The 27,148-nt window shown below is 45.6% G+C and overlaps 1 protein-coding gene across 1 annotated transcript in view; it reads left to right on the plus strand.

The window, feature by feature from the left end:
• Positions 1-27,148, plus strand: part of LOC147122073 (cytochrome P450 4B1-like) — an 80,969-nt gene that overhangs the window by 47,570 nt on the left and 6,251 nt on the right. The window contains exons 7-11 of the mRNA XM_085982793.1: positions 10,772-10,878; positions 11,912-12,102; positions 13,512-13,645; positions 19,228-19,292; positions 25,683-25,765. Of these exons, the coding sequence (XP_085838919.1) occupies positions 10,772-10,878; positions 11,912-12,102; positions 13,512-13,645; positions 19,228-19,292; positions 25,683-25,765 (580 nt within the window). The remainder of the gene's footprint in view (positions 1-10,771; positions 10,879-11,911; positions 12,103-13,511; positions 13,646-19,227; positions 19,293-25,682; positions 25,766-27,148) is intronic.

The raw sequence follows: 27,148 nt of genomic DNA on the forward strand, positions 1-27,148 counted from the left end.
GGGAAATAACGGAGACTCTGAACAAATATTTTATATCTGTCTTCACGGTAGAAGACACTAACAACATCCCAATGATGGATAATCAAGGGGCCACAGGGAGGGGGGTACTAAAGACAATCACTATCACGAAGGAAATAGTACTTGGTAAAATAATGGGACCAGATGGTCTGCATCCCAGGGTCTTAAAAGAAGTGGCTGCAGAGATAGTGAATGCATTGGTTGCAATATATCAAAATTCCCTGGACTCTGAAGAAGTCCCAGCGGATTGGAAAACCACAAATGTAACACCCCTATTTAAGAAAGGAGAGAGACAGAAAGCAGCAAACTATAGACCAGTTAGCCTAATATCTGTCGTTGGGAAAATGCTGGAGTCCTTCATTAAGGAAGCAGTAGCAGGGCATTTGGAAAATCATAATGCAGTCAAACAGAGTCAGCATGGTTTTATGAAAGGGAAATCATGTTTAACAAATTTGCTGGAGGTAACGAGCAGGGTGGACAAAGGTGAGCCAGTGGATGTGGTGTATTTGGATTTCCAGAAGGCATTTGATAAGGTGCCACATAAAAGGTTACTGCATAAGATAAGAGCTCACGGAATTGGGGGTAATATATTAGCATGGATAGAGAATTGGTTAACTAACAGAAAGCAGAGAGTTGGGATAAATGGGTCATTTTCCGGTTGGCAAATGGTAACTAGTGGGGTGCCACAGGGATCAGTGCTGGAGCCTCAACTACTTACAATCTGCATTAATGCCTTGGATGAAGGGACCGAGTGTAATGTAGCCAAGTTTGCGGATGATACAAAGATGGGTGGGAAAGCAAGTTTTGCAGAGGACTCAAAGAACCTGCAAAGGGATATAGACAGGATAAGTGAGTGGGCAAACATTTGGCAGATGGAGTATAATGTGGGAAAGTGTGAGGTTATACACTTTGGCAGGAAAAATAAAAAAGCAAATTATTATTTAAATGGAGAGAGATTACAAAATGCTACAGTTCAGAGAGACCTGGGGGTCCGTGTGCATGAAACACAAAAAGTTATCATGCAGGTACAGCAAATAATCAAAAAGGCAAATGGAATTTTGGCCTTTATTTCAAAGGGGTTGGAGTATAAAAGCAAGGAAGTTCTGCTACAAATGTACAGGGTATTGGTGAGACCACACCTTGAGTACTGTGTACATTTTTGGTCTCCTTATTTAAGGAAGGATATACTTGCATTGGAGGCAGTTCAGAGACGATTCACTAGGTTAATTCCAGATGAGGGGGTTGACTTATGAAGAAAGGTTGAGCAGGCTGGGCCTATACTCATTGGAATTTAGAAGAATGAGAGGTGATCTTATTGAAACATATAAGATATTGAGGGGGCTCGACAAGGTAGATGCAGAGAGGATGTTTCCCCTCGTGGGGAAATCTAGAACGCAAGGGCACAGTTGGGTCATCCTTTTAGAACTGAGATGAGGAGGAATTTCTTCTCTCAGAGGGTCGTAAATCTGTGGAATTCTCTGCCCCAGAGAGCTGTGGAGGCTGGGTCATTAAATAAATTTAAGGTGGAGATAGACAGATTTTTGCAAGATAAGGGAGTGAAGGGTTATGGGGAGCAGGTGGGGAAGTGGCTTTGAGCCCAAGATCAGCCATGATCTTATTGAATGGCAGAGCAGGCTCGAGGGGCCAAGTGGCCTATTCCTGCTCCTATTTCTTATGTTCTTATGTTCTCTCCTTGGCCTTTGCTCTTCCTCATCTACATGTTGTCCCTTTGTGACATCATCTAGGTCAGCTTCTACAAGTACACTGATGACACCCAGCTCTAAGCGGGAACAGTGGATTTAGAGTCAAGTTATTTATTCATAACGTCACACTGAACCTTCAAAGATTTGAAAAATGGGCTTTTTTGTAACAGCGGTGCAAAATAAGGGACGATGTGATAGAAGTATTTAAAATTATGAAAGAATGACACAGGGTAAATCAGAGAAGACTGTTTCCATTAGTTGAGGGCCAAGAATGAAAGATACAAAATTAAAAGTAAGAGATTTAGAACAGAGGGCAGGAGTATCTTCTTTACACTGAGGGTCGTGAGGCTGTGGGTGCAATTCACTTCCAGCGTTGTTGATTGAGACAGAAACTATGTCAACATTCAAAATTAGATTGGAGAAATGGATGAAGGAAAAGGGATTGAAGGGACATGGGAACAGGGCAGGTAAATGTGATTAGGACTATTTGCTTGTGTGCAAAGTAAACACCAACACAGACTGATTGGGTCAAATGGTTGTAATCTGTTGTAATCTGTTGTAATTTCTATCTACCTTTCCACCAGCACTCTCGCCCTGTGCTCTTGGACTGTTAGTCTGACATCCAGGGGGAGAAATTGTGCTGCGTAGCGCCCACATTTTAGCGTTACACTGCCTCCTAACGCTCGAAAATGGCGTCCAAGATGCGAGTGCATACTTCTGATGAGAAGTGCATCGGGTGCCATCTTGGTAAAGGGGTTTGCGCTTGCGCACCTAATGACCACCGACAGCGTGCAGAGCAGGCAGGTTATGATGTCAATCAGTGTGCAATGCTGATTTGACACCAGCGCTACCATTTTCGAATTCCACACTCTGGCCTACAACTTCTGTCAACCTCACACGGGTACGGTAGAACAGTGGTTATGTTACTGGACTAGTAATCCAGAGGCCTGGATTAATGATCCGGAGACAGGGTTTAAATCCCACCACGGCAGTAGGGGAATTTAAATTCAGTTAATTAAATAAATCTGGAATAAAAAGCTAGTATCAGTAATGCTGACCATGAAATTACTGGATTGTCGTTAAAAAAAAACATCTGGTTCACTAATGTCCTTTAGGGAAGGAAATCTGCCGTCCTTACCCAGTCTGGCTTATATGTGACTCTAGGCCCACAGCAATGTGGCTGACTCTTAACTGGTCTCTGAAATGGTCTAGCAAGCCATTCAGTTGTTCAGGGATGGGCAATAAATCCTGGCTTTGCCAGCAACGCCCACATCCGTGAATGGAAAAAAAAGCACAGCTGTACATGACGTTAAACTGCATGAAGGAACCCAAACCAGTGCTACTTAAAGGGGTCATGAAATACTTACAGGTTAGTTGCTTGATTATTTATTCTGGCTGCTGGTGCAATTTACGTGCTTTTGTAGCTTTCTTCTTCTTGTCTAAAGTTTCAACAGTCTACAGGGAGTGATCTGGCTCGCACTGAAGTACTTTTGTTGGTCATTTAAAAGCTTGCGCTGAAATAAGTTGCTTCCAGAGTTGCCTGGTAGCCCTTCCTTTTGGATTTGAGCATCATGCAAGTGAATGCCCGTTATCCTGGCAGTCGTCACGATTCCTTCATTCTACAGCAGTCCTCTGTGCCACCTGTGTCTGACCCACCATGGCAAGTCAAATGCAGGCTACTGGGCGACAAAGATTATCCACTCATAGCATGGCTCATGGCTCTGGTATGGAACCCACGCACATGTGCACAGCAGGCCTACAATGAGAGCCATGCTGCCAAAAGGAACATTATAGAGCACACCATTGGCGTCATCAAACAACGCTTCTGCTGCCTGGACCACTCTGGAGGAGTCCTGCAGTACTCAGCTGAGCAGGTATCAAGAGTTGTGGTAGTATGCTGCAGGCTGCACAACCTGGCCATTATGAGGGAACAGTTCTTGCCACCACCTATCAGGCGAGAGGAAGAGGAGGAGGACATGCAACCGGAAGTGGAGGAACAGGAAGAGGAAAGGAGGCTACAACATAGAAAGCTCCTTTCTGCCCGGGCTCTATGTAATGAAATAATTAATGAGCGATACCAGTAACATCAACCAAACCTCCCCATTCACCAATAGTCCCACGCTCCTTACCTTTCCTCTACCACTGACCATCATATCATCTTCTTTCTGGCAACAGAAAAATAAAAAACACCAGAAAATGCACATTCCAATCCAAATTTATAAATTCAATCATGACATAATGCATACTAAAATAAACTAATCACCCTTGTACATTCCCGTAGTGCCTGTCTTCCGTGTGCCCTTGCCTCTCCTTGTGCTCCGATGAGATGCTTCCCCAGTGGCTGCAGCATGGTTGGTGTAAGGCTGCTGACCTCCAATTGAGGAGAATGCAGATAAACTTGGAGGGTGACCTCGAGGCCTAGAAGGCCCAGCTTCAAGACTGCACCATTTCGACCTGGGATGCAGCAGCCTGGGCTGGCTGGCTGACAGGCAACAGCAAGGGCACTGGCGGAGTGGCAGGTGTGGGAGCAGGAAAGCTGTCATCCCGAGAGAGGACAGCAGGTTCATGCTCCAGGAGCCACTGCCACTCTCCCAGGGTGGCGCCTCAGCAATCCTACTGATCAGTTGGAGAACAGATTGATGGCCTGCTGTGATACCCTTGAAACCCCTTTGAACAGTGGTATCTAGAACCATTCTGGCAGGAGTCTGAGCTCCCACTGCAACACTCAGAGCTTTGATGGAAGCTGTTTATGCTCCAATGGAAGCTGTTTGTGCTGCAATGGAAGCTGCAACATTACCCATCAGATCTTGCATCATGCTGGGTCCCACAGGTGTAATGATGGAGGTGACCCTTCTATGTTGGAAAGGATGGGCTCCAAGCTCAGCACAAAGGCCTGTGTCAAGTTTTTTAAAATTCATTCCTGGGATGTGGGCATCGCTGGCAAGGCCAGTATTTATTGCCCATCCTGACTTGCCCTTGAGAAGGTGGTGGTGAGCCGCCTTCTTGAACTGCTTCAGTCCTTGTGGTGAAGGTACTCCCACAGTGCTGTTAGGGAGGGAGTTCCAGGATTTTGACCCAGCGACGATGAAGGAACGGCAATATATTTCCAAGTCAGGATGGAGGGGAACTTGCAGGTGATGGTGTTCCCATGTGCCTGCTGCCCTTGCCCTTCTAGGTGGTAGAGGTCGCAGCTTTGGAAGGTGCTGTTGAAGAAGCCTTGCCGAGTTGCTGCAGTGCATCTTGTAGGGTACACACTGCAGTCACGGTGTGCCGGTGGTGGAGGGAGTGAATGCTTAAGGTGGTGGATGGAGTGCCAAGTGGGCTGCTTTGTCCTGGATGGTGTCGAGCTTCTTGAGTGTTGTTGGAGCTGCACTCATCCAGGCAAGTGGAGCGTATTCCATCACACTCCTGATTTGTGCCTTGTAGATGGTGAAAAGGCTTAGGGGATTCAGAAGGTTGAGACACTCGCTGCAGAATACTCAGCTCCTGACCTGCTCTTATAGCCACAGTATTTATGTGGCTGGTCCAGTTAAGTTTCTGGTCAATGGTGACCCCAGGATTTTGATGGTGGGGGATTCGATGATGGTTATGCCGTTGAATGTCAAGGGGCGGTGGTTAGACTCTCTCTTGTTGGAGATAGTCATTGCCTGGCACTTGTGTGGTGCGAATGTTACTTGCCACTTATCAGCCCGAGCCTGAATGTCATCCAGGTCTTCCTGCATGCAGGCATGTACTGCTTCATTATCTGAGGAGTTGCAAATGGAACTGAACACTGGGCAATCATCAGTGAACTGCTGACCTTATGATGGAGGGAAGGCCATTGATGAAGCAGCTGAAGATGGTTGGGCCTAGGACACTGCCCTGAGGAACTCCTGCAACGATGTCCTGGGGCTGTGATGATTGACCTCCAACAACCACAACCATCTTCCTTTGTGCTAGATACGACTCCAGCCAGTGGAGAGTTTTCCCCCTGATTTCCATTGACTTCAGTTTTACTAGGGTTCCTTGATGCCACACTCGGTCAAATGCTGCCTTGATGTCAAGGGCAGTCACTCTCGCCTCACCTCTGGAATTCAGTTCAGGCTGTAATGAGATCTGGAGCCAAGTGGTCCTGGCGGAACCCAAACTGAGCATTGGTGAGCAGGTTATTGGTGAGTAAGTGCTGCTTGATACCACTGTCGACGACACCTTCCATCACTTTGCTGATGATTGAGCGTAGACTGATGGGGTGGTAATTGGCCCAATTAGATTTGTCCTGCTTTGTGTGGACAGGACATACCTGGGCAGTTTTTCACATTGTGGGGTAGATGCCAGTGTTTTAGCTGTACTGGAACAGCTTGGCTAGAGATACAGCTAGTTCTGGAGCGCAAGTCCTTAGCACGACTGCCGGGATGTTGTCGGGGTCCATGGCCTTTGCTGTATCCAGTGTGCTCAGCCATTTCTTGATATCACGTGGAGTGAATCGAATTGGCTGAAGACCGGCTTCTGCAATGGTGGGGATATCAGGAGGAGGCTGATATGGATTATCCACTCAGCACTTCTGGCTGAGGTATGTTGCAAATACTTTAGCCTTGACTTTTGCACTCATGTGTTGTGCACCGCCATCATTGCGGATGGAGATATTCTTGGAGCCTCCTCCTCCCGTAAGTTGTTTAATTGTCCACCACCATTCACAACTGGATGTGGCAGGACTGCAGAGCTTCGATCTGATTGTTAATTGTTGGATTGCTTAGCTCTGTCTGTAGCATGCTGCTTTCGCTGTTTAAGAACATAAGAAGTAGGAGCAGGAGCAGGCCATTTGGTCCTTCAGAGCCTGCTCCACCATTAAATAAGATCATAGCTGATCTTCTACCTCAACTCTACTTTCCTGCACTATCCGCATATCCCTTGATTCCCTTAAAATCCAAAAATCTATCGATCTCTGTCTTGAATATACTCAATGACTGAGCCTCCACAGCCCTCTGGGGTAGAAAATTCCACACTCTGAGTGAAGAAATGTCTCCTGATCTCAGTCCTAAATGGCCGACCCCTTATTCTGAGGCTGTGACCCCTGGTTCTAGACTCCCCAGCCAGGGGAAACATCCTCCCTGCACCTACCCTGTCAAGCCCTGTAAGAATTTTGTATGTTTCGATGAAATCACCTCTCATTCTTCTAAACTCTAGTGAATATAGGCCTAGTCTATTCAATCTCTCCTCATTGGACAATCCCCCCATCCCAGGAACCAGTCTGGTGAACTTTTGTTGCACTCCCTCTATGGCAAGTATATCCTTCCTTAGGTAAGGAGACCAAAACTGTGCACAATACTCCAGGTGTGGTCTCACCAGGGCCCTATATAATTGCAGTAAGATGTTTTTACTCTTGTACAGTAATCCCTCCCCAACCGCGGGGGATACGTCCCTGAAAACCCCCGTGGTTGGTAAAACCGCAAATATAAGACCTTATGGGAAAAATGGGGTTAGGGGGAACGCGGCTGCATTTACACTCATCAGAGTAAGTTAGTTGCTTTATTTTAAATAACACAATAAAAAAATCATCAATCGAGGGGGGTGAATACGGAGAAGCGACATCGTGGCTGGTTGATGCAACTGGGCGGTTTCTTAAAGAATTCTGCGATGGATGGTTGACTCATTTTTTTCTGAATATCTTTCTGGACCTGCTTGTATGGACTCATTAAATCCTCCAAACCTCGCTTGAATTTTAAACTACGCTCCAAGAATCGGTCAATCTCCATAAAGAGGTCTGAGAGATTAGTAGCAAGGAGCATTGCCTTGATAAGGTTGGCACTTGTCATCTTCAACTTCTCCACCATATCCTCATCTTTGTCCTCGTCCTATGCCTCACTAGAATGCTATATCAGCTCATCAAGGTCCTCCTCCGTCAACTCCTTGCCGTGCGACCTGAGATTACGCTTAGGGGCCATGATTAAGGGCTAAAACAGAACAATACTGTAATTAAAGGCAAAATGGGTAGCAAGGAGACGACGTTCACACACACACAGTATTTCCACGAGTGGAGCAGACCACGTGTGGTAGTAAATATGCTCAAAAGAACAGCGCGGATGAATGGAGTCTCGTGTTTGGAAGCGCGACCCGTGAAACTTGAAAATTAAAAACCGCGCATACGCAAAATTCACTGTCGTGTTTGGCAAAATTTGTCGCAGAGAGGAAACCGTGTATACTTGAAATCCGCGTATGGCAAAACCGCGATTGGGGCGGGATTCCTGTATTTAAATCCTCTTGTAATAAAGGCCAACATACCATTTGTTTTCCTAATTGTTTGCTGTACCTGCATATTAACTTTCAGCGATTTGTGTACAAGGACACCCGGGTCCCTCTGAACACCAACATTTCCCAATCTCTCACCATTTAAAAAATACTCTGCTTTTCTATTTTTCCTACCAATGTGGATAACTTCACATTTCTCCACACTGTACTCCATTTGCCATGTTCTTGCCCATTTGCTTAACCTGTCTATATCCGCTTGCTGCCTCTTTGCATCCTCCTCACAACATACATTCCCACCTAGCTTTGTATCATCAGCAAATTTGGATATATTACATTTGGGCCCCTCACCCAAATCATTGATATGGATTGTAAATAGCTGAGGTCCAAGCACTGATCCTTGTGGTACCCCACTAGTTACAGCCTGCCAACCTGAAAATGACCCATTTATTTCTACTCTCTGTTCTCTGTCCATTAACCAATCCTTAGTCCATGCTAGTATATAACCCCCAATCCCATGAGCCCTAATTTTGTTTAATAACCTCTTGTGTGGCACCTTATCGAATGCCTTCTGAAAACCAAAATTATCTACATCCACTGTTTCCCCCTTATCTATCCTGCTAGTTACATCCTCAAAAAACTCTTAACAGATTTGTCAAACACAATTTCTCTTTCATAAATCCATGTTGACTTTGCCCAATCCTATTATTATTTTCTAAGTGCCCTGTTACCATGTCCTTAATAATAGATTCTAGCAATTTCCCTACTACTGATGTCAGGCTAACTGGTCTGTAGTTCCCCATTTTCTCTCTCCCTCCTTTCTTAAATAGCGGGGTTACATTTGCTACCTTCCAATCCATGGGAACCGTTCCAGAATCTATGGAATTTTGGAAGATGACAACCAATGCATCCACTATCTTTATAGCCACCTCTTTTAAAACCCTAGGATGTAGGCCATCAGGTCCAGGGGATGCTTGTAGTTCTGTGTTGCAGCTTCCCCTGTTTGGCACCTAATATTTGGGTATGCCTGGTGCTGCTCCTGGCAAGTTGGTGTTGGACTCCTCCATGCTCCTTGAGATTGAGTGCAGGCTTTCTGGCAGTGCACCAAGCATTTGGTTATGTACCCATCAGCCTTCTTCTGTAGCCTGGCCCATTGACGTCCTCATCTAAGTCCTAATTTGAGTTCTATGCAGCAGAACTAGTGTGTGACCTCACCCTACAGCAAGCTGACACCTGCACTATCCTTTCCCCCTGCCCTGGTTCCTGCACACTTGTGCCCGGTGATTCACCACGTGCAGATCCCTCCTCTATCCTAGACTCTAAAATACGTGCAGTGTCAATATCTGAGCTGGTGGCTGTGAGTGCAAGTTCGAGTGACGGTGTCTCTTCATCGTCACTGTCTTCTTCTTCCTCCACTGACTGGGAAGGCTCAAGTTCTTGGATATCTGAAATGAAAAAAGGACAAGGATTGGGTTGTGTGAGGGGAGAGGAGAAAGTAAGAAGTACAAATTTACACCATCTGCAGCTTCTAAGTCAGAAGAGATTGACAGATGAGGGAGAAGTGGGATGAGAGAAGGAGGATTACGTATGCAGATACCCTCATCATCAATCGCTTCAGCCTCACCAGCGACCACGGCCTTAGTGATGCCCTTTCCCATGTTGGTTAGCACTGTCTCCTCCACGGGGGTTAAAACATGCAGGCTCGCTTGTCCTCCTCCAGTTCTTTGCTGCTGCCTGCTGTTAGGCGCCACCTTCTCCTGCAAGAAAGAGGGAAGTGTGTCAGCGAGTGTCCTGCAATATGTTTGTGTGATGTGTCTGTCATGGTTGAATAGTTGTCAGTGTGTGCGCGCTGTGAGTTGTGGGTGTGAGGCTTACAACAGTGCTAAGTCTGTGAGGGTGAGGTAAAGCATATGAATTGAAGGGTTGAGTACTGATTGATAGAGATTGTTGTTAGGTGGGTGATGTGGGTGTAGTGAATTGAGCCGCGGATGAGGCTAGTGGTGCAGTTGAAAGGATGTGCCATTTGAAGATGAACTCACTGACCTTGACAACTTGTGTGAAATCGTTAAACTTCTTCCTGCACTGCATCCATGTTCTTGGAGCAACACTCCTGGCATTGACCTCCGCTGTTACTTCTTCCCACTGCCTCCTGAGCATGTGTCTGGAGGACCTCCTGCCCCCCTACGAATATAGGACGTCTCTCCTTTCCACCTCTTTCACCAAGACCTCCAGTGCAGGGTTTGAAAACCTTGGTGCTCGCTCTCTCACATATTCAGCCATTGCTCAAAGTATCAGAGCACAGATTCAGTTTTGAAATGACTCCCACCACTTCTTGCAGCCACAATGCACCTCCCCCTTATGAAGTGCAGGCTGCCTTTAAGTAGTGCTAGCCACTCGCGATATCGGGCCCCCTGCTGATGTGTGCAGCTAATGAACAGCGCTGGTTGCACACAACAATTATGTAAAGCAGCAGGCAGCACAAATTTACCGTGTTGCCTGCAATACAATGAATGGGCGTGGTTTAATCGTGTACCAATCTCCACTCCCATTTTTGAGGGTTAGCCAATTTCTCCCGCTCAGTCTTCACCCTCACCCCAGTTTAGGATTTAGAATCTTGGTGTTACACTAGTTAAGCATGTTATCAATCCAAACCTTATTGCCCAGAGTGACAGGACATGATTTTATACCAATGATTCCTCACACAAGCTTCCCATTCTCTATTGCCATCAGAAAGGTGTAATCTAGTATGGGTTGTTCTACGCACCCCTCGACTGGGTCACAGTCTGTGATATTGTACATTTATCTCAATTGAACTATTCTTTTGCCAGACAAAGTGATACTCCAGAGGAAGGAGGCACTGAAAAATGAGAAGGAACTGGAAAGAATCAAAGAAAAGAAGCATCGTGACTTCTTGGATATTCTTCTGTGTTCAAGGGTTGGTACCTATAAGTAGTCATGGTAATGAATATTGGCTTTTCCCCACACAGCAATGAACCAAAATGATCATCGTGTCATTCTCTAAAATATCTGTAGTGCAGTTTGATTGGGTAGTTGTGCAGCTCTTCATTTTAGAGGTTGAGCAGTGTGTTAGTGCCCATGATACCCAAGGAAGGAAAGGGAGAGTGGCTGGTGTGTTACCTTGCCTGTCCTTGTCAGACCATTGAACTTTTTCCAATACTGGTCTGCAGTCCTCGGGGTTAAGAGAGGTGGCACTACTGCACCTCCCTCCACACGGCATGCGAGATATCTTTCTCAGGTCTTTTTCTACTTTGCTGTATTTCATCCAGGAGTGTCTGAAGCATTGATATTGTGCACTCTTCTTTTCTGCCTGCTTCCAATACCTTGCTCCCTTCTTTGGGGGACTCTGTCAGATCTTCTACTTGAAGATATACCTTAAAAGTACTACAAATCACACATTAGCCATCCAGTTCTGCCACCTGACATTCTGCTCACTTAGCCAAACACTTCTCTACTTACCTGCTGCTTCCCCAGCCTGCTGCTGCAACCTTCAGTAGGTCTTGGCTTTTTAAAGGCAGCATTCCTAATTTCCAAGCATCCCCCTCCAGTGCAGTATTTCTGTATTAAGGGATTATGCTATTGAATCACAAATTAATCATTATTGAGCTGGATTTACTGCAGGGTTAGCGCTGGAGAGAATCGGTGAGTGGAAGTACTGTCTCCACAGCGCAGCACTGCATAAATCGCCCTGTGGATTTTCAAGGCCATTAAGTTCAACCATTTTAACAAGAGGCTCATTCTTGCAGGTGTGTTTTGACTTCACAGTTAGCTGTAACATCCCTGAGAGTGTATTAGAAAGGGAGGGGAATAAAATAGCTCATTTAATTTTCTAATGGATTCTCTGTAGGCTAAGAATAATTGGTTCCCCCCTCCATCATCTTTTCTCCAATGAAAATAAGTCTGTGGCAAACATTAGATTCTGACTCAGTATAACAGTCAGTTTGCTTTAGGATGAAAATGGAATTGGATTATCGGATGAAGACCTTCGATCAGAGGTGGACACATTCATGTTTGAAGGCCATGACACTACAGCGAGTGGAATCTCCTGGCTCTTGTACTGTCTGGCCCAACACCCAGAGCACCAGCAAAAGTGTAAAGAAGAGATCCAGGAACTTCTGGAGGGGCACGATGGATTTGAATGGTGAGTTTTGGATTAATCTTGCTTTTATCTGTGGCTTTATGATGTAAAACCAAACATCCTTGAACAGGAAAAACATTTGACATCATCGTGCTTTACATGAATTAGCATGCAAAATTGCTGAGACTACATATGGAGCACTGTGTTTAATTCTGGTCGGCACAAAATGGGGAAGCTGAGAAAAGCAGCAGGATTGATCCCAGTGCAAAGAGGATGAGAAATGATTCTCAAAGATCAAAGCTCTAGCATCTAGAAAGGTAGTTAATGGGGCCTTGTTGAAGTATATAAAGTATTAAGCCTAGCATATTACTTTAAATTAAGCCAGGAAAGTAGAATCAGAGAACATCAGCCTCAATTTTATGAGACTCTTCTGACAGATCAAAGCCTCACCATGAACAAATGTAGGTCAAGAAATCAGGCTGCAGGCAGAATGCCTGATTCACGGCGTGCCACATTTTGCAGTGAAAAAAAATGCTTGTGTTGTGAAGGTTGTGCTGTTGACCATAGCAAGCCTCATTAAGCCCACCAATATTATTTAAATGAGTCCCACACTGGTTTTAACAGTTTTTTCATTGTCTCCTCACCAACACTGTTGGCGCCGATGTGTTACCACCTGTTTCTTGCCTGGTGATAAGAGTTAAAATTACCGCAATATTGTGTTTTGGTGCTGAAAATGTAACCTTATATCAAATCCAGGTTCTTTCTTGGTCCTGTTAAGGGGGGCAGATTTAATTTAAAATAATGCCTATGGCACTGCTATAAATCAAACTACATATTTGGTCTGAATTTGATACAAGTACATTGCATTTATTTAGAATGGAACAAAGCTGATAAAGAAGAATTAAAATATGCTTAAATTAATCAAAACCTGAAAATGGAGGCTGCAGAACTACTCTACAGTGCTGACAGGTCATTGAAACTCTCCATAAATTCACCACGATAGGAAACAGCATTATATGTGCTGTATTTTGTTTCAAAAAGGATAAACACAGTCACACAATGTGTGATGGCAACAATTTATAAGCAATAGAAGATACCTACTGGATGAGAATGTGTTCTGGAAGCACGATCCTGTAAGTATGTGATGGAAGCATGATGCAGTGGGGGTAATTTTGATTTTGTGCTACAATATAAAACGAGTGATAGCGAATCGGTAATCCATTTAACATCTCTCCTGATTCTTATTTTCATTGAAATCGGGGGAGATGTAAACCAGGCTGCCAATTCGCTATTAGCCGTTTTACGTTATCGTGCAAAGTCAAAATTACCCTCAGTGAGTGTGTGGTTATCCTTAAGATCTGTCACACAGCCTTAGTCTCTCTGCCAGTGAAAATAAACTAACTCAAACAAAATATGTCAATACATTTTGTTTAACTCCTGTTAAGAATCCTGTTTTTATTCTGTATTTGCAGGGAATTCCTGAGTAAGATGCCTTACACCACAATGTGTCTAAAGGAGTCTCTACGGCTTTACCCCCCTTTACCAGGAGTGTCCAGGAAACTGACCAAGCCATTTATATTCCCTGATGGGAAGCAAGTACCTGAAGGTCTTGTATTTCAGCAATTTTATGATATGAGCAATTTTTGTTTTACCAAGCCCTGAGTTACTGTTGCTGTATCTATTCCTGTTATACACAATCTATTTATAAACAACTGCCTTTCTGGTTGGAGGTAATATGAGTGCTATATTTGGTGAATGGTGATGTCATGCATATTAATGTAGCATTGATGCTTTCTGGCACTATTATAGTCATTGTATCATTTGTTTACTTAATGAAAATCAAGTGAAGGAAGTCAGCAATCCCTTTCTACTAAGATTTTGGCGTGTCTCTGACAGCTTTAGTGATGCTGTGTGAAATGTGTGATGCAGTCTCAATGCAGTTCCCAGCATTTGCAAATTTCCAGCGCAAAATCATCTCAGATCCCGTCCTAAATGGCATTTGGCTTGCAATCTCAGAGCTGGTGTGGGAATTGTAAATGTCACACTCGTGCAGCAAGGGGCTGCTTTTTAGAGAGTGTTTTCCCACCTCACAAGCACTTTGTTGAGTAGCCTCATCACTTCCTTGGACTTCAGTTCCACAGATCTGTTTATGTCCTCAATATTCCATTTTTTCTACCAACTGTTGTCACACAAAATGCTGTCATTTTTAACATATAGTCAATTATCATACCCAAATCTTTAGCAAAATACTGCGGATGCTGGAAATCTGAAATAACAACAGAAAACGCTGGAAAAACTCAGCAGGCCAGGCAGCATCCGTGGAGAGAGAAACAGACCTTTCGTCAGAACTGGAAAAAAGCAGGAAAAGGAACAGATTTTAAAGCAAGTTTAGGGGCTGGGAAATGGGGGAGGGGATGTTTGAACAAAAGGGAAGGTCTGTGATAGGATGGAAGGCAGGAGAAGTAAAGAGGCATTAAGTGATATTCAAGGCAAGAGGAGATGGTAACGGAACAGGTTAAGAAACAAAGGATGGCTCTAGATGAAGTGTGAACTGCGCTGGCAGAATGAAAGACAGCTGCCATGAGGGAGGGAAGAAAAAAAGGCACAAACAAAAAGTGTGGATAAAAAATATATAAGATAGGAGCCGAGGTTATGATCTGAAATTGTTGAACTCTATGTTGAGTCCAGAGGGCTGTAAAGTGCCTAATCGAAAGATAAGGTGCTGTTCCTCAAGCTTACACTGAGCTTCCATGGAACAATGCAAGAGGTCAAGGACGGTGAGGTCTGAGTGGGAATGGAGCAGTGAATTAAAGTGACAGGCTGAACGGAGGTGTTCCGCAAAGCGGTCACCAATCTGCATTTGGTCTCCCCAATGTAGAGGAGACCACACCGTGAGCAGCGAATACAGTATACTAAATTGCAAGAAGTACAAGTAAATCGCTGTTTCACCTGGAAGGGGTGTTTGGGGCCCTGGAGAGTGGGAAGTGGGGAGGTATAAGGGCATGTGTTGCATCTCCTGTGCTTGCACGGGAAGGTGCCAGGCGAAGGGGAAGAGGTGCTGCGGGTGATAGAGGAGTGGACCAGGGTGTCACGGAGGGAGCGGTCACTATGGAATGCTGAAAGGGGAGGTGAGGGGAAGATGCATTTGGTGGTGGGATCACGCTGGAGGTGGCGGAGGATGATCCGTTGAATGTGGAGGCTGGTGGAGTGAAAGGTGAGGACAAGGGGTACTCTATCGCGGTTCTGGGAGGGAGGGGCAGGGGTGAGGGCAGACGTGCGGGAGATAGAACGGACATGGTCGAGGGCCGTGTCAACCACAGTAGAGGGGAATCCTCGGTTGAGGAAAAAGGAAGATATGTCGGAAGCACTGGTATGGAAGGTGGCATCGTCAGAGCAGATATGGCGGAGACAGAGAAACTGGGAGAATGGAATAGAGTCCTTAAAGGAGGCGGGGTGGGAGGAAGTGTAGCCCAGGTAGCTGTGGGAGTCAGTGGGCTTGTAGTGAATGTTTGTCAATAACCTATCCCCAAAGATGGAGACGGAGAAGTCAAGGAAGGGAAGGGAAGAGTCAGAGATGGACCATGTGAAGGTGAGGGAAGGGTGGAAATTGGAAGTAAAGTGAATGAAATTGTCTACTTCAGGGCGAGAGCAGGAAACGGCACCGATACAGTCATCAATGTACCGGAAAAAGAAGTGAGGGAGGGGACCCGAGTAGGACTGGAACATAGAAACATAGAAGATAGGAGCAGGAGTAGGCCATTCGGCCCTTCGAGCCCGCTCCGCCATTCAACGAGATCATGGCTGATCATCCAAACCCTAGCACCCGGTCCCTACACCGACAGCCATCCCACCCAAGCCCTATCCCCGTAACCCCGTAACCCCACGTATTTAATCACCCCTAACACTAAGGGCCAATTTTTTTTTTTATCATGGCCAACCAACCTAACCTGCACATCTTTGGACTGTGGGAGGAAACCGGAGCACCCGGAGGAAACCCACGCAGACATGGGGAGAATGTGCAAACTCCACACAGACAGTCACCCGAGGCCGGATTTGAACCCGGGTCCCTGGCGCTGTGAGGCAACAGTGCTAACCACTATGCCACCGAACAAAGAGTGTTCCACATATCCCACGATATATAGAACCCATGCGGGTACCCATTGCAACACTTTTGATTTGGAGGAAATGAGTGGAGTCAAAGGAAAAGTTGTTCAATGTGAGAACAAGTTTAGCCAGGCGGAGGAGGGTGGTGGTGGATGGGGACTGGTTGGGCCTCTGTTCAAGGAAGAAGCGGAGTGCCCTCAGGCCATCCTGGTGGGGGATGGAGGTGTAGAGGGATTGTACGTCCATCGTGAAAAGGAGGCGGTTGGGGCCAGGAGACTGGAAACTGTTAAAGTGGCGGAGGGCGTCAGAAGAGTTGCGGATGTAGGTGGGAAGAGACTGGACAAGGGGAGAAAAAAGAGAGTCGAGATAGGAAGAGATAAGTTCTGTGGGGCAAGAACAGGCCGCACTTCTGCCCTCACCACTGCCCCTCCCTCCCGGAACCACGATAGAGTTCCCCTTGTCCTCACCTTTCACCCCACCAGCCTCCACATTCAACGGATCATCCTCTGCCATTTCCGCCACCTCCGACGTGATCCCACCACCAAATGCATCTTCCCCTCACCTCCCCTTTCAGCATTCCGTAGGGACCGCTCCCTCCATGACACCCTAGTCCACTCCTCTATCACCCCCCAGCACCCCTTCCCCTTCGCACGGCACCTTCCCGTGCAAGCGCAGCAGATGCAACACATGCCCTTATACCTCCCCCGTTCCCACTGTCCAGGGCCCCAAACACCCCTTCCAGGTGAAACAGTGATTTACTTGTACTTCTTGCAATCTAGTATACTGTATTCGCTGCTCACGGTGTGGTCTCCTCTACATTGGGGAGACCAAATGCAGATTGGGTGACCGCTTTGCGGAACACCTCCGTTCAATCCGTAAGGGGCACCCCGAGCTTCCGGTGGCCTGTCACTTTAATTCACCGCTCCATTCCCACTCAGACCTCACCGTCCTCGGCCTCTTGCATTCTTCCACGGAAGCTCAGCGTAAGCTCGAGGAACAACACCTCATCTTTCGATTAGGCACTTTACAGCCCTCTGGACTCAACATAGAGTTCAACAATTTCAGATCATAACCTCGGCCCCTATCATATATATATTTTTTATCCACACTTTTTGTTTGCGCTTTTTTTTTCTTTTTTGTTCTTCTGTCCCACATGGCAGCTGTCTTTCATTCTGCCAGCGCAGTTCACACTCCATCTAGAGCCATCCTTTGTTTCTTTACCTGTCCCATTACCATCTACTCTTGCCTTGAATATCTCTTAATGCCTCTTTACTTCTCCTGCCTTCCATCCTATCACAGACCTTCCCTTTTGTTCAAACATCCCCTCCCCCATTTCCCAGCCCCTAAACTTGCTTTAAAATCAGATCCTTTTCCTGCTTTTTTCCAGTTCTGACGAAAGGTCTTCGACCTGAAACGTTAACACTGTTTCTCTCTCCACGGATGCTGCCTGGCCTGCTGAGTTTTTCTAGCGTTTTCTGTTGTTATACCCAAATCTTTTTTGCTTCCCCTTGGTGACACTATCTGCTGCATATCTATTAATTACTAATCTTGCGCTGTGTCTAAGTGCTACCTGAATAGGAAGAGCAAGTGTGGTGGCAGGCTATTGCATGGGGCCTTAATGGAGGTGGCCTTGTAACTCTTGGTGCTGGGACATGGGATGGCTCTACAGCAGCTGGTGCCAAATTTGTGAATGTAGTGACTTCCTGCATCTACCTGCTGCCTGGCACTTCTTCAGTATTTTCAGTGGATTGGCTGGGTTGGATGGATGTGCCATCGCCCGAGAAAAAGCTGCTTCATCTGTCCCTCCTTCTTCCAATCTCCAGGTGCTGAGTGCTCCTGCAAAATAATGAGTGATCTGCTTGTTAGAGCCTTGAAATGCGGGAGAAGTGGTGGAAGGTCTAGTAAAGGAGCCAAATTATCAGCATTGCTAAATTAGAGTAAAAGAACTTGTTCATCAATCCTAATAAGAGGCTCAATGGGCTCCAAGAGCAATAGACAACAGAAGAGAGAAGGTGCAAGAATACATACTGGTTGAATGCTCGAGACACAGTTGCTAGGAATGAGTTGCAACCATTGACCCTAACTCTAGTGATCATATTTGTATGACGCTCTTTGCTGAAATTAAAGTTAAATTGTGTGTGCCAATGCATTCCAAAATTTTCCATAGAGCCTTATGGTCAACTGAGTCAAACGCTGACTTGGCATAAGCACAGCACAGGAAACTTTGTGCTATCCGGAGGTGAGCTATCCGGCAATCTGGAGCCACCGGCAAAAATCAGCAGCCGTTTTTTATTCTTTTTGGTTTTTTTTGTTGCTTTGTTTGAACAGTCAAGCTGTACAAGGTCTGTAGCTATAGCAACAGCTTCAGCTACAGAGCTTGCAGGCCACACCCGAGTGTTTAGAAGCTGTTGCTAAGCAACAGTGTTTGTTGTCAAATACGGAGATAAGAATCTCCGTATCTCTCAACATTAACTCTGGAGAGTACGGCAGTTTTGAGGCAACGGCAGCAGCTCGGTCCCATGGGTGCCGGATAGCACAAAGTTTCCTGTACAATGTCTGAGAGACATTGGGAAAGCATCAAGTAGAAATCAGGCACTTTTGCATAAAGACAGAATGTCAGAAGACTTTTCATAGAATCATAAAATCATAGAATGGTTACAGCACGGAAGAAAGCCATTTGGCCCGTTGAGCCCATGCCGACTCTCGGCTAGTCCCACTCCCCCGCCCTTTCCCCGTAGCCCTGCAATATTTTTTCCTTCAAATAGTTATACAACTCCCTTTTGAAAGATAAGATTGAGTCTGCCTCCACCATCCTTTCAGGCAGTGCATTCCAGATCTTAACCACTCGCTGCATAAAAAAGTTTTTTCTTACGTCGCCTTTGGTTCTTTTGCCAATCACCTTTTGCACAGCTTCCAGATGCCACCTCATGGGCATCATTACCAGGACATTGGGAGCAGACTACCTGGCTGCCCTCTAGTCAGGAAATAGCGCGCAGTGTAGGAAGACTTGGAAACAGGAGGAATGAGTTAAAATGAATGTACATATGAAGTCACTGCTGAAGTTGTTTGATTATATTTTCACAGGTTGTCTCATTGCATTAAACATCTACTGCCTCCATAGGAATCCACTGTTCTGGGATAATCCCGAGGTAATTTCTTCTTTCATTACTAAAATATGAAGTGACAGAATCATTAAATTAAAGCCATCCCATTAATCTAATACTGCTTGAAGCTGTACCAGTGTGTGGAGGTGGAAGACATGGGTATGGTTCTTAATGAATACTTTGCGTCTGTCTTCACAGAAGAGAGCGACGATGGATACATTGTAGTTAAGGATGAGGAGTGTGAAATATTAGATGGGATAAACATAGAGAGAGAGGAAGATTTGGACAGGTTGGGTGATTGGGCAAAAGCATGGCAGATGCAATATAATGTGGATAAATGTGAGGTTATCCACTTTGGTGGCAAAAACAGGAAGGCAGATTATTATCTGAATGGCAATAGACTGGGAGAAGGGGAAGTGCAACGAGACCTGGGTGTCCTTGTGCACCAGTCACTGAAGGTAAGCATGCAGGTGCAGCAGGCGGTTAAGAAGGCAAATGGTATCTTGGCCTTCGTAGCGAGAGGATTTGAGGACAGGAACAAGGATGTCTTGCTGCAGTTGTACAGGGCCTTGGTGAGACCACATCTTGAGTATTATGTGCAGTTTTGGTCGCCTTATCTGAGGAAGGATGTTTTTGCCATGGAAGGAGTTCAGCGAAGATTCACCAGGCTGATTCCTGGGATGGCAGGAATGACGTATGAGGAGAGATTGGGACGATTGGGCTTGTACTCGCTGGAGTTTAGAAGAATGAGAGGGGATCTCATTGAAACTTATAAAATTCTGACAGGACTGGACAGACTAGATGCAGGAAGGATGTTCCCGATGGTCGGGGAGTCCAGAACCAGGGGTCACAGTCTAAGGATAAGGGGTAGGCCATTTAGCACAGAAATGAGGAGGAATTTCTTCACCCAGAGAGTGGTGAACCTGTGGAATTCTCTACCACAGAAGGCAGTAGAGGCCAATACATTAATTATATTCAAGAAGGAGTTGGATATATTTCTTAAGGCTAAAGGGATCAAGGGATATGGGGAGAAGGCAGGGACCGAGTACTGAATTTGGATGATCAGCCATGATCGCATTGAATGGCGGAGCAGGCTCGAGGGGCAGAATGGCCTACTCCTGCTCCTATCTTCTATGTTTCTATGTTTCTATTAAGAGGTTTAGCATCTTTGAAAGTAGATAAATCCCCAGGCCTCGATAAAATGTATCCCAAGCTGTTAAGAGAGGCAAGGGAGGAAATAGCAGAGGCTCTGACCATCGTTTTCCAATCCTCTCTGACTACAGGCATGGTGCCAGAAGACTGGAGGACTGCTAACATTGTGCCATTGTTTAAAAAGGGAGAAAGGAAAAGACTGAGTAATTACAGGCCAGTCAGCCTAACCTCGGTGGTGGGAAAATTATTGGAAAAAATTCTGAGGGACAGTATTAATCGTCATTTAGAAAGTCACGGATTAATCAAGAATCTGAGGAAGGATGTTCTTGCCATGGAGGGAGTGCAGCGAAGATTTACCAGATTGATACCTGGGATGGCAGGAATGACGTATGAAGAGAGATTGGGTCGATTAGGCTTATATTTGCTAGAGTTTAGAAGAATGAGAGGGGATCTCATTGAAACTTATAAAATTCTAACAGGACAAGACAGACTAGATGCAGGAAGGATGTTCCCGGTGGCAGGGGAGTCCAGAACCAGGGGTCACAGTCTAAGGATAAGGGGTAAGCCATTTAGGACTGAGATAAGGAGGAATTTCTTCACCCAGAGAGTGGTGAACCTGTGGAATTCTCTACCACAGAAGGCAGTTGAGGCCAACTTATTAAATATATTCAAGAAGGAGTTAGATATATTTCTTAAGGCTAAAGGGATCAAGGGATATGGGGAGAAAGCAGGGACAGGGTACTGAATTTGGATGATCAGCCATGATCTCATTAAATGGCAGAACAGGCTCGAGGGGCCGAATAGCCTACTCCTGCTCCTATCTTCTATGTTTCTATGTTTCTATGAATAGTCAGCATGGATTTGTTAACAGAAGATCATGTTTGACTAACTTGATTGAATTTTTTGAGGAAGTAATGAGGAGGGTCGATGAAGATAGTACATTTGATGTAGTCTGCATGGATTTTAGCAAAGTCCTTTGACAAAGTCCCACATGGCAGGTTGGTCAAAAAAGTAAAAGCCCATGGGATCCAAGGAAAGTGTCAAGTTGGATCCAAAATTGGCTCAGTGGCAGAAAGCAAAGGGTAATGGTTGACGGATGTTTTTGTGACTGGAAGGCTGTTTCCAGTGATGTTCCGCAGGGCTCAGTACTAGGGCCCTTGCTTTTGGTGATATATATCAATGATTTAGACTTCAATGTAGGGGGCATGATTAAGAAGTTTGCAGATGATACAAAAATTGGCCATGACGTTGATAGTGAGGAAGAAAGCTGTAGACTGCTGGAAAATATCAATGGACTGGTCAGGTGGGCAGAAAAGTGGCAAATGGAATTCAATCCGCAGAAGTGTGAGGTAATGCATTTGGGGAGGGCTAACAAGGCAAGGTAGGTTACTGAGAAGCGTAGAGGAACAGAGGGACCTTGGAATGCACGTTCACAGATCCCTGAATGTAGCAGAACAGGTAGATATGGTGATTAAAAAGGCATACGGGATACTTTCCTTTATTAGCTGAGGCATAGAATATAAGAGCAGAGAGGTTATGCTAGAACTGTATAAAACACCAGTTAGGCCGCAGCTAGAGTACTGCGTACAGTTCTGGTCACCACATTACAGGAAAGATGTGATTGCACTAGAGAAAGTACAGAGGAGATTTATGAGGATGTTGCCAGGACTCAAGGGTTTTAGCTAAGAAGAAAGTTTGGATAGGCTGGAGTTGTTTTCTTTGGAACAGAGGAGGCTGAAGGGAGACTTAATTGAGGTGTATAAAATTATGAGGAGTCTAGATTGAGTCATATGGTTCGATTTTCCAAGCCCCGAGGAAGCGGGTTTGGAGGCGGGAGTGGTGGGAAAATTGAAGAATTGTGGGGCAGGAACCCATCCCGCCCCCAACCCACCTCCATACCAATGTCCCAGGAGGCGGGTACCTGATCTGTGCTGGGAGCCGCCTCCCCAAGGCGGGAAGGGGATTAGTGCCAATTAACTGCCTGTTAACAGGTAGTTAACAGGCAGTTTTTTGCCTAATCCCTATTTTTAGCCCTGAAGTGTGGGCTGTCCTATGGCTCTGAACCACGCCAAGTTAGCGAGGCGGACCGTCGGTCTGCAGGGGTTGGAGGGGTCGAGATGTCCGTTGTGCAGTTGAGTGATGGGTGCATGTGTGCAGAGGTAAATGTGTGAGGTAAGTGTAAAGTGTTTTAATAAGTTTTACTTACCTTTACTTTCTCCTGCAGGCTTCCTTCCTTCAGTCCTCGGGAGTCCCTCAGCTCACCGGCACAGAAAGCAGAATGGCCGCTGAACTGTCAAAAGCTGCAGCCTCTGCTTTCTGGTCTGGAGAGCTCTCTAACTGAGTCTGAGTAGAAGGACTCAAGTTAGAAGACAGAGTGTCAGTGTTTGACAGCTTTACAGAGCTGTCAAATGTTGATTTTTCATCTGTCAAAAGCTCTTGACAGATGAAATGTCAATCGCTGACGTCACCAGTAACCAGGTGTCCCTTAATTGGCCTGCTGAGCCCACTGGGCGGGCTTAACAAGGTCAATCAAGGGAAAATAGCGTGGGTTGGCCACAAGTCGATGGAGGCGGGACGACAACCCAAAAAGTGGGAGTCCCACCTCCAAAAGCTCCCCATTGACAAAATCGAGCCCATAGAGTTATACAGCACAGAAAGTGGCCCTTCAGCCCATCGTGTCCACGCCGGCCATCAAGCCCTGTCTATTCTAATCCCATTTTCCAGCACTTGGTCCGTAGTGGATAGGAAGGATCTATTTCCCCTAGCAGAGGTCAATAACCAGGGAGCATAGATTTAAAGTAATTGGCAGAAGCATTAGAGAGGAGTTGAGGAGAACTTTTTTCACCCAGCGGGTGGTGGGGATCTGGAACTCACTGGCTGAAAGGGTGCTAGAGGCAGAAACTCTCATCACATTTAAAAAGTACTTGGATATGCCCTTGAAATGCCATTAACTGCAAGGCTATAGACCAAGAGCTGGAAAATGGGATTAGTCTGGATGTCTCTTTTTGGACTGGCGTAGACACGATGGGTCGAATGGCCTCCTTCTGTGTTGTAAATTTCTATGATTCTGTAAGCACTCCATAAGCAAGTCCCTAAATGTTTCTTCCACCAAAATTATGGTGGAGGATCAGGAGAATCCCACGGAAATTCAGGGTCTCTTTAGCTATATATTTCTACTAAGGCATCGGAGCATTCCTATTGGAGGCTGAGCTTTTGCTGTCTGTTAAATGTGGTGCTCCTCATTGCCTCTAATAAGACAGTGAGCACAGCCTTCAACACCACAATGTCACTAGTTGGAATGTGGGATAGGAATAAAAGTAAGTCCACCGTGGTAGGGAGTTTCTGTGAGACCTTTGAATTGTGGAGACCAAAATAAAACATAGGATAATATACAGTCAGTAGTAGCAAATTTCAAGGCAGAAATTCATCAGTAGATAACATGAACAACAGGAGCAAAGCTTGAGTAGTTTATCAATGTTATCTCAATCTCTAAGTATGTTGTTACCTTGGAGTATGCCTAAAGTGTTATTATTATTTATAATATATATGATGTTATCACTACTCACTGTCATTTATAGTTGCTCTTTACTTACAGTTGGACGTGATGGTGATAGACAAATATCTCCCACTGTTGAATCACATGATTTGAACATGAGCACTATTGTACTATGTGCTTTGAACTGGAGTGATATGGAGATGTATTTCACTGTGTGTTACAGAGGAATTTAATAGTTTCTATCTATTATTGAAATAAAAATGTTAATACATTTATACCCCACGTGTGATATATAAATAGAATAATGTAAAATTGACCTCACTTGTGAGTGAGATATACACATCTGATGTCTGTATTATGCAACACCTATTTGGGTCCCTTCATTTGCAGGAAAATTATAGATGTCACAGATGTCATAGATGTCATAGTCATAACGGCACAAAAGGAGGCCATTCGGCCCATTGAGACCGTGCCAGCTCTCTGTAGAGAAATCCAGTCAGTCCCATTCCCCCTCTCTATCCCCGTAGCCCTGCAAGTTTATTTCCCTCAAGTGCCTATCCAGTCTCCCCTTGAAAACATTGGGCTGGATTTTGTCAATGGGGGCATGTTGGGGGTGGGACTGCTGGTTGTCGGGTTTCAGTCCCACCCTCAACGACATCTGGCCAACCCACACTTTTTTCCCTTGATTGACCTTGTTAAGCCTGCCCTGCGGGTTTAGCCGGCCAATTAAGGGAAAGCCGGTGACAGAGGACGTCAGCGTATGACGTTTCATCTGTCAAAATGCTTTTGACAGATGAATTGTCAGCATTTGACAGCTTAGAGAAGCTGTCAAACACTGACAATCTCTGTTCTAAGGTGAGCCCTTGTACTGAAGGCTCACCAAAACCTATTTCCTTAGCAGAAGTCAGATGGCTGCTGCATCTGAGAACGCAGCAGCCATTCTGTCATCTCTGCTGTTGAGATGAGGCACCTCCGGATCCCCAAGTGTTGAAGCCTGCAGGAAGAAGCAAAGGTAAGTGAACTTTTTCTAACAATTTACACTCACCTCTCCTACTTACCTCTCCACACTTGCACCCATCACTCACCTCCACAGCGGACTTTTCAACCCCTCTCACCCCCACAGACCCACTGCTCGCCTCGCTGACCACTGGTGGGGTTTGCCAACGTCGGGAAACCCGCACTTGCAGGGGTAAAATGGGGATAAGCCTCATAACTGCCTGTTAACAGGCAGTTAATTGGCTGTAATCCCCTTCCCACCTCAAGGAGACGGGTCCCTGCGCGAGTCAGGGACCCGCCTCCCGGGAAGATGGCACGGAGGCGGGTTGGGGGCGGGTTCGGTACCTGCTCCCAGTTTCTGCCATTTTCCCGGCAGTCCCGCCTCCATACCCGCCTCCCCAGGACTGGCAAAATTCCCCCCATGGAGTTTCTCTGCTTCCACCACTTCCGTCGGCAGCGAATTCCTGGTCATCACCACTCGCTGCATAAAAATGTTTTTCCTCACATACCCCCCGGTATCTCTTGCCCAAAATCTTAAATCTGTGTCCCTTAGCCCCTAGACAAGTTCCTGCTGAGTATCCTTTTGAATTCAATGTATTATAGCTTTTTAAGTGGCAATGTAAACATGTAATGCTGGTTTTGTAACAGTATAGGCAAAGTGAACTCTTTATTGAGCAGGTGTATTGTAATCTAGCAATGGGTGGTGCTTGCATGAATTTGTGATCCTATATAAACAACATATTTCTGATTAACCCAGCTTGGTAATGTATACTATTGCCTTTTTATATCAGGTATTTAACCCTTTGAGGTTCACCCAAGAAAATTCAGAACACAGGCACCATCATGCCTACATACCATTCTCTGTTGGACCAAGGTAGGAAAACAGAGCAGTTGATTATTAATTTGATGTTGTTCTTGAAGCTAATTATTTTTATATGAACCTAGTTTATAGCAGGTGCACTAAATGGGTACATTCCAATTCACTAGAGCAATTTCAATATCCTTCTGCTAATGTTAAATAACATATGACATTGAGATCTACAGCACTAAGATCGACAACTTATATGTATATGGTGGGCTTCTCATGTAAAAGAATGTCTCAGTGCACTTTGGGATGGGATGAGAAGACATTTAGTGGGGAGAGACCAAAGGCAGGATCGAATGGTTACGTTGTTAGGAGGTTATGAAAGCAAGATTAAAGGGAACAAGATGGAAAACCTTAGAAAGAGAGTTTCAGAGGGCAGAGCCGTAATAGCTGAAAGATCAACCTCTGATGGTGGTACAGAGAGGTGTAGAACAAGTAATATAAAGTCAGAGGAACAGATAGATGGTTAGAGAAAATTCCATAAGTTGAAAGGGGTGATGCTATGGAGGGTTTTGGAAACAAAGGTATCAAAAATGCACAGCCTGTCTGGCACAATCCCACTGTAACTCCAGTGGGAGTGTGGCAAAAGGATCACAAATTAGGTCAGGAACTGGATACGCCATAAGAGTTCCCATTTCTCTGGCCTGGCGGATACCAGAAAGCCAGTAGTTCAAATGAGACCAAGCGTACCAGCCTGCCAAATGGCAGAAGTGGGGCCCACCTGGTGATCCAGGCCTGGATTGTGGCCTGAGCCCCTGATGATGGCAGATAATGTTTTTTAAACTTTTGGCCCCCTTACAAAGAGAGCTAACAAGGCACTTCTGATATCTTTTTGTGAAAGCCCTGGCAGCAACCACCCGCCCCCTGCCCATACCTGGCACACTCTGCTGCATTTTATTACCTTCTGGGGCAGGCAGGAGCCTAAGATATGCCCTAGTGGTGCAGACACTTGCCCAGGATATTTAAATTGGATGATTTCCCCATACCCCACAAACTTTGTTGGGGTTAACACCAGAGGTCACGATTAGGCACATTCCAACACTTATGCTGAAATGGTGAGGCCACAGATTCTCCACCCCAAAGATTAGAATCTGGTAATAATGAAAGTGATGGGAATCCAGAGCTTAGTGCCGGAGAGGACACGGTGGTGAGTTCTGGATTAGCTGAAGCTTGTGTAGGGTGGAAGTAGAGAAGCCAGCAAGGAGATGATTAGAGAAATTGATTCTTTGTGATGAAGGCATGGATGGAGGTGAGGTAGGGGTGTAGACAAGCAATGATCTAAAGGTCCCAGTAAAGAACTTGATCCAGTTCACACCACTGGATTCTGCCAGAGCGGGCAGGCAGGAAGATGCTGATGAGAGCTGAACAAGATGGCAATACTGAGTTGAAAGA

This window comes from Somniosus microcephalus, chromosome 3 (assembly GCF_052327205.1).
Source record: "Somniosus microcephalus isolate GS21.2 chromosome 3, FLI_Smic_1.0, whole genome shotgun sequence".
NCBI lineage: Eukaryota > Metazoa > Chordata > Chondrichthyes > Squaliformes > Somniosidae > Somniosus > Somniosus microcephalus.